Source organism: Doryrhamphus excisus, linkage group LG2 (genome assembly GCF_037039965.1).
Source record: "Doryrhamphus excisus strain RoL-2023G ecotype Guam linkage group LG2, RoL_Dexc_Guam_v1.1, whole genome shotgun sequence".
Taxonomy (NCBI): domain Eukaryota; kingdom Metazoa; phylum Chordata; class Actinopteri; order Syngnathiformes; family Syngnathidae; genus Doryrhamphus; species Doryrhamphus excisus.
The window spans coordinates 21,386,212-21,401,251 of NC_136358.1; the positions used below are offsets into that span (position 1 = coordinate 21,386,212).

A 15,040-nucleotide genomic window follows, 5' to 3' on the forward strand; every position below is an offset into this window, starting at 1 on the left:
ACCCCTGGTTGAAAGGCTTTGGGCACCCCTGGTTGAAAGGCTTTGGGCACCCCTGGTAGAAAGACTCCAATGAATACTTGTTTTCCATGAAGTCCGCTATAGTCGGCGTGTGATTGGTCGACCAAAGCAAATAACCACGGAGGTCTCTAATTAGGACGCAATAACAATCATGACACCCCCCAACATGGCGGCCCCGCCCGCTCCTTGCCCGGACCCGGGGTAACAGTTCAACACGTCGAGTGAACATGTGAAAGTTGGAGCGTCGTTGGCGAAGGAATGCTGCCGCTGTTTTTCCGCTCTGTGCCGCTTCTGCTAACACTCCAAGCATCCCGAGCATGCCGGGCCGGGTGGGCCTACACTTTATAAATACTGTACGCCCCCCCCCACACCCTCCCCCTCCTCTTAACATGTCTGAGATTCACCCTGTTTTCAAAGTGGCGCACCTTGCATGATGCCGCTGTTCCCTGAAATGTTCCCACTTTAGCTGACGTTAGCAACACTAGCATAGCTATGCTAGTGTTGCTAAAGTTTGCTAAAATATATCATACGTGATATACGGGGCCTCTATGATGTTTTTGAGGAATATTCTGTATCCTCTGTATGGTTTTAGGAATGTTAGCTAGCAGAGCCACCAGTGATACTTCATTCAATTGGCTAACCTGAAATTAGCATGCTAATATATAGCACACTTGATCATATGAATACATGTATTTTCTACCAGTATATTTGTGTATGCTGACTGTCGTATCGCTATCATGTCGTATGGCAGACATCAAGTCAACGTCACGCTAGGACGGCTAGCTGGTATTTACGAGCGGAAGAGCATGGAAAAGCATGGAAGAGCATGGAAAAGCATGGAAAAGGGGCGTGGGGGCGGAGAAAGGATGATTGTGGTTTTTTGCGTCAATCAATCAGTCTAAGACGGTGAATCTGAAAGTGACAGATAACGTTTGGTGAGTTTTGCTTCCTCGTTAACCGACCTTTAGCGCTACAATCGCTAGACGGGGTGCCACAGGACACGCCATTGAACGCACCACCGGGGCAAGTCTTGTTGGCTCATCCGTCCGCAGTTGGTGCCTTTCTGGGAGGGGGGGGGGTCGCTTCCTCGGACCCTCGTTGCCTGGCAGGCCAGCAGTGAGCGGCGGTGAGGTCAGAGCGTTGTGACGCCGTACATCCCGTCACGTTTCCTGCCTGTCTTCCTGCGGGGTGGAAGCTGACCTCTGACCTCTGGCGTATGTGGAGGATTGAAGTTTGGTTGGGGGGGTTGGGGGGGGATGCTTCATGATCTGCACCTTCCTTTTCCTCCTTGGGGGGGGCAGAGGGGTCAAGCCTGGGATGGCCATTGTCTTCAGTCGCTACTGTGCATTGACTTTGGAGCCCTCTAGTGGCTGAGAATAGCACTGTGGGGGGTGGCCAAAGGTACAGTATTAGTAATATTAGTATTATCATATTTTTGGTGTTGGATTTTTCCAGATTAATATTTAAACTTTGTGCTAGTGGCATGATGATATTTTCCTCAAAATTAAAAGTTTATCCTCGTAATATTTACAAAAAAAATCTTAAAAAACTAAGCAGAAATTGACAAAATACATTTAATTTTATGAGAATACATTCAAAACATGACATTTTTTTAAGTTGTATTTTAGCAGGAAAAAAACTTGCAATCTTATGAGCAATAAACCTGATATTATGTGGAAAAATAATTTCTTTAAAAAAATGAAAAACATATTTTATCCTTAATTTTTAACTGTATACTTTTCCTCCTAATATTACATTATCAGAAGGTCTAATAATATAGTTCAGCTTAATAATATAATATATACTATACTATATATATACTGTACGATATATAATATATATAGTAATATATATAGTTATATAGTATATAGTAATGGTTTTTCAGTACTACTTTCCTCCTGTGCGGGATCAATAATAATCTTATTTTATGATTTTAGCCATCTGAGAAGATGAAATCCATGTTTCCCAAGTAGAGCGTGGGAGCGTGTGTGGGAATATAAAAGTGGGAGGCATTAAGTGAAATGTGTTCGTAGAAAGGCGCTTGTAAGTACATTGACTTGTATTACACGCATCCAATATGGCGGCGATGTTGACGTCCCACAGCAGTGGGCTAACCCACCGGATGGGATGCAGCGTCAGCGTACATACGTCTACAGCGTCTATGCAACAAGGCGTAAACACACGACGTCGCTTCCTGGCCGTGTTAGAGAAAATAAATAGAAATGATCAGCAAATGTCCAGCATGACAGCAAGCAAGTGAGAATCATTGCATAAAATAAAGCAACAATAATGTTGGAGAGAAGCTTCTACTGGAACCACAGCGACCCCACCTGGTTACAGAGCAGCATGAATGCAGCAGGAACGTAAACACGATGAGCGGCGCTTTGGCGTCCCCCAAAGAAAGACATCAAGTGAAGTGGTTTGCCTTTTATTTTGTACAAGAAAATCAGATGATGCACACAAAAGTTTTCATGTACTACAAAATCCTACAAGAAGTTTCAAGTAAGGTTGAAGCCTCGGGTTTGTCGTTGGTACGTAAAATGTTGGGAGGAAGAAGACAATTGGAAGGCTGGTCGGTCACACCATGTAGCAAGTCAGTTTTCATACGCACACCAGGACACCAAAAATGCTGGATTGTATTCAGAAGAATAAGATCAACAATAGATGAAATGTTTGCTTAGCTAAAGGCTATCATTTAATATGGATTGATATTGTTCTTTAAATTAATCAATTCATTTGGAAACATATGGAAATATGTTCCAATTATTTTGTTGAAATAAACTATTCCATCATTTTTCATGAAAAATAATCAATGTATTTTTAGGGGGTTTTGTCAGTAAAGCAAAGCTTAAAAAAAAATCAACGTCCCTTTCATTAAAGCTTGTTTGACCAATCATTGATCATTGACCAATCACCAATATTTCCCTCAAATAGTGACCAACTTTTATTTACTCAACTGCAGAGAGTACCAAGGAATACCTGCCTTAGGTAATGTTCTTTCCAAATAATATTTGGTTCAACATATTTTTTAAATAATCTCTACGCACGTCAATACCAAATTCAAATACATAATACATCATAGTATGTCTTAAATATTTGTCAGAAATTGCCTTCATACAAATGAGTTTAAGTGGATTAGCTAAAACTTAAAAATGACAAATACTAATATAATACTATTATAAAAAGGTATTCAATTAACATTTGGATGAAAATCTAATTATGAATGAACGGATATTTTTTAACGTATTTTTAAATAATATATAATGCATATAATACTACAATAAAAAGTGATTCAATTAAGGTGTGGCATCTAAAAACAAGACACTATTTGAGGAAATATTTTATGCAGTATCCATTAAATCACCCCCCCACCCCAAAAAAAAATCCTATATCAACATATTTTTCTGTAATTAAATTCTTATCTGTAATTTAAATAAATTGAAAAGAGTACCATTGTTCTATTAAAAAAAAAAATCCATGCAATTCTAAAATGAAATACAATATATTTTTATAAAGTACCTTTTCACATAAACAGGTAAATACACTTGTAGTGTATGAGCTTAAAAAAAGTAGCAGGATCAACACCCAGGAAAGCAACACCACAGAATTTTCAGTTCTATGGTCGTCATCACACTTTTCTTGTTGAGTGGAACCCATCTGTGATATTATATGTATATATATATATATATATATATATATATATATATATATATATATATATATATATATACAATAAATATCACCAAAGAAAAAACACGGCTTTATGTTTTAGAGCCACACTGAAACGACAAAGCTTGTTTAAGGATTTATTCCCATAACCGTATGACTGGCTTCCTGTAGTTCCGACTTTATTCCGGGACTACAAGTTGAGACTTGACTTGTTTGTTGTAATATTGGGACTACACACAATCTGCACACTCATTGGAACACTATGACATTCATTCTTTTAATACTATGGCAATACTTGTATTATAATACTAATAGTCAACTTTTTCTCAGAGTTTTTCCAGGGTTTCTGTCATAATAACCAGAAATGTATGAAACATTAAAAAACGTTTTCTTGTGAAAAGTCAACTTGACGTAACACAGACTTGGTTCCTGGTAACGCTGCCGGACGCAGGCTGGACCACTTTGCAAAGACTTAATGGCACCCCGTCTTTCTCGTGTTGCTATGGCTTCGTACTCACAACTTTGATATTTTTATGGGTTCTTTTCACTTTAGGGGGGTTAGGGATCACAATCTTATCCCCCAACTTTGGGACGTTTTGCTGGTGATGCAACGCCTTCATTTCGACCACAATGGAAATTCTTGCAAATTGATCGGATCATTTTGTCTCAAAAAATCGTTTTCTTCAAATGCTCATGGGTTGTGGCAAGGACCATTCTTTGGTGTTGTCGGTGTGGCCCTAATAGGCCAATATTTGTGGAAGATTTACAGCAGAAGATTTTTTTCCATGAAATATTTCCAACTTTTGTCTGACTTTTAGAGGTGTTGTAGTATTATTACGCAGTATTATTACGCTTGAAGTAAAAGCTGAGGACACGGCTATTCCACCGGTGGCCAGCCGCATGTTGGCCACCAAACATCACCCAAATAATGAAACCATTGAAACTCAGCAGTACTCCCGCTGCCCTGTGGGGGGAGACAACGAGGCGTCACAAAGAGGAAGCGGTAGGCGTTATCGGGAATGGAGGCTTTTCACGGAGACGGGACTACAAAATGTGCATTTATGGAAAATGCAGTGGGAAAGCCGAAGCGTTGACTTTGTAGCGAAGTGAACGGCGTTTCAAAGGAACAAGCTACGCAGGCACTTTCCAAGCAAACATGGAAACCTGGACCCGGTCCATCCTCAGTTGGGAAACACGAGCACGGAGATAATAGAACACTTGGACGACAACCGTCAACAAAAGTCCTTTGTTTTGTCTTGGTCCTGCTCTACGCATCAGAAGGCAACTATAGCTTGGCTAGCATGGATCCTTGCTAACAACAAAGTCTTGGTAAAACCTGCCAATGGCGTCCATCAGTCATTTGTGTTGTGTTGCAACTTGGTTACCAAGACAACTAAATGTTTCGATATGTTCATAGCTCGTGTCGAGTGTACATGTTGGGGCAGCGCAGGTTCGGCCCCTGGGCCTCCTCGTTTGGGTGAGTGTGGCTCCCTTGGTTACGACGTTGAATAGCCCCGAGGCCTGGACCGCCAAAGTGGCTCGACGTACCCGGACTTTGTGCTCATCATGCGGCTCAACAAAACCTAAATTCCCCATCTAGTCGTCCCTCGTTTATCACTGTTAATCGGTTCCAGGCCCGACTGGTAATAATGATTCAATTTCGTAGTTGCCAACGTAAGCAACATGAATCCTTACACCCCTAAATGGAAAATCCTAGTTAGAGTACAGAAAACCACATTTTCTAAATCCATGATTGGAGCCCTGTAAACAGGAAGTAACACCCCTATAGTCACCCGGACGTAACCTGGGTGGGATGAGCTTATCAGCGTAGCTAGCATGGTGATAAAAGAGCCCCCCCCAGGATGAACCCTAATGACAGTACCTATGCCATAATAATAATAATAATAATAATAATAACAACAATAACAATAAGGTCAGTACCATAAAAGTCCCTCGGTTTTGTCAGCATCCCCAAAGGACAAGAAGGACGCGAGGCAAACGTACGACAAGGAAGTGCAAAAGAGGCTTTTGTTTAGTTTTTTGGCTCAAACTGGTTCAAACTTTCCTCTTCCGGTCTTCATCAGTCCAGGATCCACGCGAATCCGCTGGTCCGACTGCTGTTTTCGAGTTCGTGGGAACTGTTTGGCGTCCAGCAAGTCCTTGTACTGGAGCTCGGGTCGGATCATCCTCAGACACGCCATCCTGGTGGAATTGTCCAAACCCGGTTGCAGCTCGTATCCCAGGATTTTCACCAGTCCGCTCTGGTACGGTCGTATGGTTTTATCCCGGATGTGGTGGGCCTCTACGGGCTTGCCTCCGTCCCTGAGACACAACCGAGTGAGCGCTTCTCGCCGCTTCCGGAGGAGACCCACTTCCTCTTCCATGCGGGACTTGCCGAACTTGTCCACTTTCTCCCAGAAGGTCCGGTTGAAGGAGTCGTATATAAAACAGTCAAAGGCATTCCACTGGCACAGCTTGTCCTGCTGGTCCTCCGTTAGGACCGGATTGCTTTGGGAACGTCCGCTCCCGCTGCCTCGTTCGCCCATCTTGCGCTGCCTAGCGTTCAGGCTAAAGGAGACGACGGCATCCAGAGGCCAGCAGAGGGCGTGTCTGAGGAGGATCATGGACTGGTCGAAGAACTCCGTCATCAGGACCAACTTGAAGGTGCGCCGGATCAGCGCCTCTCCGCGACGTGCCAAGCTGACGGAAAAGTTGGCGTTGTGGTCCAACCCGAAGTCGAACCACAGCAAGTTGCGGGCGTAGTGGTTGTTCCTGGCACGAGGGTTGTAGTATTTCCACGGATCGTCGGCAAAATCGCCCAAGGTTTTGGCCTTCCAAAATGCCGGAGTGGCTACTTTGTAGTAATCAAAGGAGGATTCCGCAATAGCCACGGGATCCCGCATTATAGAGAAGTAGAAGGTGTCTCTGGGCATCACCTTTTCCACCTGGAAGACACAAAGCAGGGGAAAAGGCTAAGTCGCCTTTACTTACACAGCAACAATTCAGGACCAGGAAATGACTAAAATAGTAGAGTGGTGGTAGAGTGATAGTACAGTGGTAGAGTGGTGGTAGTAGAGTGGTAGTAGAGTGGTAGTAGAGCGGTGGTAGAGTGGTACTAGAGTGGTACTAGAGCGGTGGTAGAGCGGTGGTAGAGTGGTACTAGAGTGGTACTAGAGTGGTACTAGAGCGGTGGTAGAACGGTGGTAGAGTGGTACTAGAGTGGTGGTAGAGCGGTGGTAGAGTGGTACTAGAGTGGTAGTAGAGCGGTGGTAGAGTGGTGGTAGAGTGGTGGTAGAGTAGTAGAGTGGTAGAGTGGTGGTAGAGTGGTGGTAGAGTGGTACTAGAGTGGTACTAGAGTGGTACTAGAGCGGTGGTAGAGTGGTGGTAGAGTGGTAGAGTGGTGGTAGAGTGGTACTAGAGTGGTACTAGAGCGGTGGTAGGGTGGTGGTAGAGTGGTACTAGAATGGTACTAGAGCAGTGGTAGAGCGGTGGTAGAGTAGTAGAGTGGTGGTAGAGTGGTACTAGAGCGGTGGTAGAGTGGTGGTAGAGTGGTAGAGTGGTGGTAGAGTAGTAGAGTGGTGGTAGAGTGGTACTAGAGCGGTGGTAGAGTGGTGGTAGAGTAGTAGAGTGGTGGTAGAGTGGTAGAGTGGTGGTAGAGTAGTAGAGTGGTGGTATAGTGGCAGTAGAGCGGTTTCACTCGACCACTTTTATCAACTTCCTTTTCTCGGCCGCGCTGCTCACTTCACTGACCTCAGTTTTCTTAAACCTCAAATGGTTGGCCATGATGTGGAACTCCTGAGCGCCGGCTGACTGGTAACCTTTGACCCTGTCGGCGACGAAGGGCAGGGGGTAGCCCAGCTGGTAGCCGAGCGGCAGGGCGAAGCGGAGGTGGTGCTCCTCCCCGAAGCGATAGAGGATGTTGGTCACGGTGCTGCTGGCCGTCTTGTGGGTCTTCAGGAACATGATGTGGGTGTGGGGACTACACGGGCCCAGGGAAGGACCCTCGGAGTCCGGGGATGATAAGACGGACTGGGCGGCCCGCTGGATGCTGCTGAAGCTGAACAGTACATGAAAAAGTCAGAGAATAAAGTTGGAATGTAACAAGATCCGCCGTGTTTGGATCCGCCACGCCGGACGTCTTCCAACCGGTCAGATAAGTCAAGCAATAAATTCCATCAATCTGATGCTAACGTTAGCGGCTAGCAGTGGTAGGCAAAACCGTTCAATTCAGTGAACCTGATCATTCCGGTTCATTCAGTAAAAAGATCCGTTCATTTCGGCCAATTGGTGGTTAGCCTGAGATCTCCCCCTGTGCAAGGACCCGGTCAGCCGTGTCGAGTCCGTCCGTTCACTCGTGTTCACGTTCGTTCAGACTCAGCAGAGTAACAACACGTGATGACGAGTGGCGTGTCGGTCATGAAAGTTGTGGGGTCACTAAAGATCCTTTTGCTAATCCAAACAATATGCGTTCAAAAGAGGAATAAAGTTGCATCACAAACCCTGAAAAGGTTAAGACCACACAGCCATTTTGTCTCCTTGAGTATGACGGCACCAAGGAAGCTGCGTACATCTTCCACGATGTCTTCATACGGATTACAACACTGCGACACGAGCCAGTTCATGTGAGAGCTAATATCTAGCAAACCATGGGGGCTAATTATCTGGGCTGGAACAATCGGCCTATATAGTCCACGGCGTTCCTGCCACTGGCATCGCATGAGGACACTTTGGCTTGCCGCCATATTGGCTGTAATGTGGGCGCCAAAGTGACGAGGACAGAACATCTATGTCCTCATGATGGAGGACGGGAAACATCTTTTGTAGAGTTCTACTATTCCAGCATCCCAGCTAAGGACTCTACCAGCTCGGTAGATGACGCCTACCACCTTGTTTACAATCCACATGCATCAACAACAGGTTATACTGAAATGGAAGTGCAAACATGATAAATATACGCCGTGATCACAAAGCCTGCTCTTCGGCAAGAAAATTCCATGGAAAAGATCACATAAAAGAGGAGGACGTCTGCAACACATTGGAATTTGTCAACCAGTCGCCTTGTTGACACGTCTGGAGTCAAGCTGCATAGTCCGGGGGTTTCGAGCAGCTTGGAAAAAGCGAACAAAATCCGTCTGAAACTTCCCTACAGAGCAGAACTTTGGCAAAAAGTGCGGCGAAACAATAAAGGACATATACGACAATGTCCTCATGCAGACTGCTCTTTTGTTTGGGAGGCACCAAATAGTCTTTAGGACTTGGGAGGACTCTAATTCAAGCCCAGGACTTCAGACTGACTCAAAGTGTCTGGAGACTCCACTTGGATCTGTACACCTTCACTTGAGACTTATTCCAGACTTGAGACTTGGTGACTGATGTGCTACGTTGATAGCCCAAAGTTCCCTCCAAATCTGACAAAATACACCGCTCACTAAAATAAAGTTGTAGATCTCAATGAATGAAATATGTTTATGAAATACTTTGTAATGAAATACTCGGATGTTGGATCAGCCTGTAGTGTTTTCCACTTTGATTAGGACTACAAGTCCAAATCCAGACCTCCATGGGTTGATACATTTGATTGATTGGTGATACATTGATGTCATTTTGTTAGAAGTACATTCAACTGGAAAGAACTCAATATTTCATAAACATATTTCATTCATTCAGATCTACAACGTCTTACTTTAGTGTTCCCTTTATTTTGTGAGCGGTGTGTGTGTGTGTGTGTGTGTATATATATATATATATATATATATATATATATATATATACAGTATATATATGATTCCTTAAATAAGTGAAATATTTCCAGGCTGTGGAAAAAGTCATATTGTTATGATTTATATACCCCAAACTAGAGTTTTCCAGATCAGATAGCGTGTCTTCTAAGCAGGCCAACAAGGGTAAAGATGTGAAAAAAGGAAATAGTAGTATTTTTGTAATAATGGGAACGGATGTGGTCATGAAAACAAAAAGAATATGGTGGTTTGACCTCTTGTTGAAGATGAGTCCTAGCAGTTGGCTGGCGAAGGCGATGACCCCGAAGACGAGCAAGATGTTCCACATCCACATCGGCCCCACGCGACGACACATCAGCCACCCCAACATCCTGATGGGAAGATTCACAGCATCGCTTATGTTGTCATGACGACGAGTGTCAAAGCATCAGACTATTTCTCTTTTTATTTATTATTCTCATAACATTATGACTTTTGTCTCCTATCTATTATCCTAACTTTTTGGGGGATATGACGACTTTACATCTCATTTGCGACTTATCAACATTGCGACTTTCTCTGATATAACATTACAGCTTTTTCCTCATAATGTTTAGACTTTATATTACATCTTGTCTGTCACCTCTTCTGGAAAAATCTGACTTTTTTTTTACTGCTTGATTGGCATCACAGCTTTTTGGCCTCCTCGTTTTACCACTTCCTCTTTCTCTCTCGGCTTTTTCCCTCCAGGGGTCCCACAGCCAATCCGTCTCCTCCATCCAACCCTGTCTTCCTACATCCATAAAGCTCCTCTTGGGTCTTCCTCCACGCCTCCTACCCGGCAGCATCCTTCTACCAATATGTCCACTATCTCTCCTCTGGACATGTCCCAACCATCTCAGTCTGGCCTGAAGGACTTTATCTCCAAGGCCTCTAACATGCAATGTCCTTCCTGATCCTATCCATCCTGGTCACTCCCAATCCCTCCTCATATTACAACTACTGTCCTAAATCTGCCTGCTTTTTCTTGTAACATGACTTTATAATACGTCTGGTTTGCAAATTGGTGTCCAAAAGTCTTCACTATTGAATTTTCGAGACTTTATTCAAACATTCAGTTTTAATGTTTTACCAGAATATGACTTTTTTTTCATCATATTACAAGTCCTTTGTGACATTGTTTTTTTAAATCTCATAGTTTTTGTTTGCAATATTATGATTTTAGTATTGAAAATGTAAATGAAAAATGGCACAAGCGGATAAATATTGGATTTGCTGATGCTGCAATTTTTCGCACCATCTTTAAAATGCTTTGATGGCAGTCGCCATTGCTCATGTTTCTGTGTAAAAGCCGCTTGGTGTAAAAATGGCGGGTTTTCCTGGCCAGACAATGACCAAACACCTCTGATCTATAATCCATAATCCATAACTGCTTCGTGCTATTATTTCATGCAACCTCATCAATGGAGAAGCCTACGTTTTCATGGCCTGATTACCAAATTAATGGTGAATGTTGGAAATAAATGAAAATAGATCCTCCAAACGTTCCATTATCATGTGTGCTTTTGCAACATGCATTATTATTATTATTATTATTATTATTATTACGTCACACAGTAAAGGTATTTTTGTAACACAGATTTAAGATAGGCAAGGATAAAATGAAATATAAGAAACGGTGCATTTTATCAACACATCCCAAAAAGCCACGGAGAAAGAAAGGCCTTGGCGTGACAGGGAGTCCACCCACACCCTTTCGCCCTCGCTCGGCTACACAATCCCCGCATCGCATTTCTGCCTTTTCTCCAATTCGCCCCCGTTTTTGTCCTCCAATCCACCAAATGCTACCTGGCTTTCCGTTTCAAAAGCATCGCTACGTCCCCGGACCGGTATCGGCGGCGGTGTCGTTCGTCTGCAGCCGCCGGGACCTCGGAGCATCTCGCTTGTTGGGCTTCCTATCGTGGCGGCTGGAAGCCAGCGGGCCGCCGGTGCGAAGATTAGGGAGCCATGGCGGGAGGGCGGCGAGGCGGCGCAATTCTTCTTTTTTGGTGTGCACAGCATCTGCGCCAAGGCTGCCAGCTCATAGGAAGAGCGGCTCCGAAGACGACCATGCGCGAGACATCCGGTCGCTTCCAAAGTAAGAGTCCCGAATACCGGAAGTGGCTTCGGCTACTTCCTGTATGAGGATTTGTACTGTCGCTTTTAAACACATACTGTTTGTCTTGGGAATAAGCATCACGTGACTGGGCTTGTCGTCATCAAAGATGATTATGATTATGACGCTAAAAATGTATTGTTGCTTCCAGGATACTAAGAACTGTGGATGCCAATGGTTTCATTCTGTTTGTTTTAACATGTTAACATGTTTTAACATGTTGTTTTCAAAACCTACACCGTTTATCAACTCCTACAGAGTTGGGTTCCAGCTAGCGCCACAACACCCGAGTCTTTCTGAGCACTCGGGCGTGGCCAACCACAGAGGAGTGGGCGTGCCCGGAAGCGGGCCCTGGGTGGAATACATTAAACAGACATTAAATGTTTCATGTTAGACATTAAATACATTAAAACAGTCATCGTTTTCGCCCGAAGCACGAAATCCAAAGCAATCCAGCTGAATAGGTGCATGTTCTGGAAGATCTAGAAAACTTGGAGCGCTGATCATTTCATAGCCTTCCATCTTAAAGTCATGCCTTTGTCATCATCCATCCAAAGGCCGCGTCTCGGGCACACCCGGTCCAGCCCCGACCCCCCCAACCGCCCTCCAAGGTGTACTTTTCACTCCTGCATTTCCTATCTGCTTTGCAATCTTGGCTCGGCATTCCTAAATATCAGCTTTCACCGGGATCATATTAGCTGCTTTGCTGCATTCCTCCTTCCATCTTCCCCAAAAAGCATCATTTTCATGGCCGGGCCTCCGTGGACGTTTATTTCAACATTTCTTGAAGGTGTTATGGAGAAGTGATGGTTGTTGTTGTTTATTCCAGATCCCCATGAGTCCTGACTGCAGTGAAGACTTTTTCCTGGCATCCAGGTGATCTCCTCCAATGCTGGGATTTTCATCCGCACTCCGCTCACGGGAACTTGGCAGGTCTGCAGCAACCACAGGTAAGTCTGGTACTGTGTTACTCTGTTCTTGGACCATTTCTACTAGTTAGCATGCTAACCGTCCAACATCCATGACTTCTTCCACAGCTGCTTCATTATGGTCAGGTTGTCCTCGGTGGAACTCCACGCATCTCCACGTTCATCACTTCCACTCCACAGCACTTTCCTTCTTTCTTTCTTGTCTGTTTGCTTCTTTGTTTCTTCTTCAAGTCGACGCTAGAAGAAACATGCCGAGGGAAAACCTGTTGTCTTGCTGGAAGTGACGTAGTAATGGATGTAGTAATGGATGTAGTAATGGATGTAGTAATGGATGAATGGATGACTACTTGGGCTGGGGACACGTTTTACTCAACACACTCACCCAAAAACTCAGTATTTTTAAGTCGTTGGACTAAAGTCAGAGTCAAGTCCAGACGTCGCTCCGTGGAGTTCTCCACCTAGCTTATGGTCTTCCGATGATGTGGCTTTTCACCACAATTACATTTGTTTTAAAGGGGACCTATTGGGCTCACCTGCCCCCCCCCCCAATCCCCCATTACCACCCACATTCATACCTATGGACAATTTGGGGTCGCCAATGAATCTAAGATACACAGAGAAACCACCAAAAAGTCTCATGGTAGAGATGGTAGAGTTTTACAGTAAATACATTCAATTAAAAGACTCCAACATTTTGGTATTTCAGGGCAAAAAAGCCCAGCAGCCCATATTTTGTACCCTGTGAATATGAAAAGAATGAGTCTAGAATATGGACCATAGCCTTTGAAAAGATCTAGAATATGGACCATAGCCTTTGAAAAGATCTAGAATATGGACCATAGCCTTTGAAAAGATCTAGAATATGGACCATAGCCTTTGAAAAGATCTAGAATATGGACCATAGCCTTTGAAAAGATCTAGAATATGGACCATAGCCATCCAATAGAGTGAAATATTAATAGTGAACTACAGGAGCGTTGCCCCCCGCCCCCCCCATCGAGGCCAATTGAGTTGTTTCAGGCTGAGTGAAACAAGATTATTGCCGTGACCTAATGCTTGCAGCGTAAGCTGCTAAGTGGGAATAAGTGGGAATTAGAACAGCAGAAGAAGACGTTTATGAACTAGATGTTCCCTCTTCCATCTCATGTCAGTCCTGGTCCTTCCCCAAAAACTCCCCCATCTCCTCACTTCTTATTACTTCCAATAGAAAGAAAGAAGCATGAAATCCTTACCTGGTCTTGGAATAATTGAACAGCGTTAATTAGAAGAGAAGGAAATTGCGGTGAGTTGAGGTTCATCTTCCAAATATGCCAATATGAAAAAACATAAATAAATGTTGCGTTCTGGTCCATTCAGTCTGCTGCACAACATTGCAGGCAAGCGCTTGAAACCTGAGTGCAGGATTGTTAAATCCCTCCCCCTTCTTCTTCCGACAACATGATTCCGCCCCCGTGCCCCGCCCCCCGCCTCCCCACCTGTCCCCCACTTGGGCCATTGTTTATTTATATTATTAGGCACTTTGTCCTCGGCTAAATAAATCATGAATCCCTGTTTCAAATCTGAAAAGATATATTTTTAATTAATTGCTGTGATTGTTTTTTTCCCATTATTTTTGTTGCGGATGGTAAATAAGAATGTATATATTTCCTTATATATATAAACTATACATATTAATATACACACAATGTGTAGGGTTGGCCATCATTTGAATTTGAGCGATTCCGGTTCCAATTCAGATTCCTTTTTTCGATTTCGGTTCCGAACGATTCTCGATTACAATTCTTTTCAGAGGGAGGGTCATAAAAAGTTTGTGGGGGCGCCGACCAAAGTTCCTGGATGAAATGTCTGTCTCCATGTTTGTTTGTTTTTTTAAAAAATATAGCCTTTTTATGAATGACTTTTCAATGACCTTGAATTCCTCCACGGATAGTATTAATAACCAGTATATAACCATAATTATTATTATTATTATTATTATTATTATTATTATTATAAATATTGAGGATTGAAAGCAGGGAGATAAAGGAAGCCCAAACTTTTAATGTAATGAATTCTCTACTTTTCATAACTGCATGATGACCAGAAGCTACGTTCCAATCATAAACTGTATAAGGCTCCTAAAATATTATGACAGGGCAATAACACTCAAAAGGTTATTACTTAGGCCTATAAGTATTTTTTAATCACGCAATAAATATTTTCCAATAAAAAATAATTTAAAAAAATTATATTTGCAAAAATGATTCATATTTTTAATTACCTCTGATGGCCCATCCGCAGTACCACCACTGCAAATTCTATATTTGATCTGAGTTACTCAGGATTTGATAAGTGGAAATAGTCCATGTTGGGCTTGTCTGATCCCAAGTCAGGCGTATGGAGGAGGACGTATTGGAAAGGTTAACTTAGTGTCTCGCATTGGTCGTAACGCCTCATCATAACGCCTCATACATAGAGATCAAAGCATTCAAGGAAACATTGCATTATTATGATGTATTATTCTGTCATAGAATTAGTATATGATATCATAACAGCGGTTTATGCTCTAAAAA

The 15,040-nt window shown here is 43.3% G+C and overlaps 1 protein-coding gene and 1 long non-coding RNA gene across 4 annotated transcripts in view; one reads left to right on the top strand and one right to left on the bottom strand.

Moving 5' to 3' along the window:
• Positions 1–10,938, top strand: part of LOC131132544 (uncharacterized) — a 31,489-nt gene extending 20,551 nt beyond the window's left edge. The window contains exon 3 of the long non-coding RNA XR_013625407.1: positions 10,155–10,938. This is a non-coding gene — a long non-coding RNA (uncharacterized LOC131132544). The remainder of the gene's footprint in view (positions 1–10,154) is intronic.
• On the bottom strand, positions 3,724–13,895 carry gal3st4 (galactose-3-O-sulfotransferase 4). 3 transcript variants are annotated; one of them, XM_078788391.1, is made up of 5 exons: positions 13,721–13,895; positions 11,253–12,725; positions 9,680–9,796; positions 7,438–7,744; positions 3,724–6,632 (listed from the first exon to the last, which is right to left on the bottom strand). In XM_078788391.1, exons 2-5 carry the CDS (start codon positions 11,273–11,275, stop codon positions 5,733–5,735), a joined length of 1,347 nt encoding a protein of 448 aa, XP_078644517.1. In that variant the 5' UTR covers positions 11,276–12,725; positions 13,721–13,895; the 3' UTR covers positions 3,724–5,732. The 3 variants fall into 3 exon arrangements, with proteins under 3 accessions (XP_078644517.1, XP_057934210.2, XP_057934209.2); XM_058078227.2 differs by lacking the exon at positions 11,253–12,725; XM_058078226.2 differs by lacking the exon at positions 13,721–13,895 and having other exon boundaries at positions 11,253–12,858.
• Positions 13,896–15,040: the final 1,145 nt, after the last annotated feature.

Coding starts and splice junctions, on each gene's coding strand:
- gal3st4 (XM_078788391.1), bottom strand. CDS start 11,275: ATGCTTTTGAAACGGAAAGCCAG. Junction 9,797..11,252: donor CTTTTGAAACGGAAAGCCAG/GTAGCATTTGGT, acceptor TCTTCCCATCAG/GATGTTGGGGTGGCTGATGT. Junction 6,633..7,437: donor TGAGGTTTAAGAAAACTGAG/GTCAGTGAAGTG, acceptor TGTGTCTTCCAG/GTGGAAAAGGTGATGCCCAG.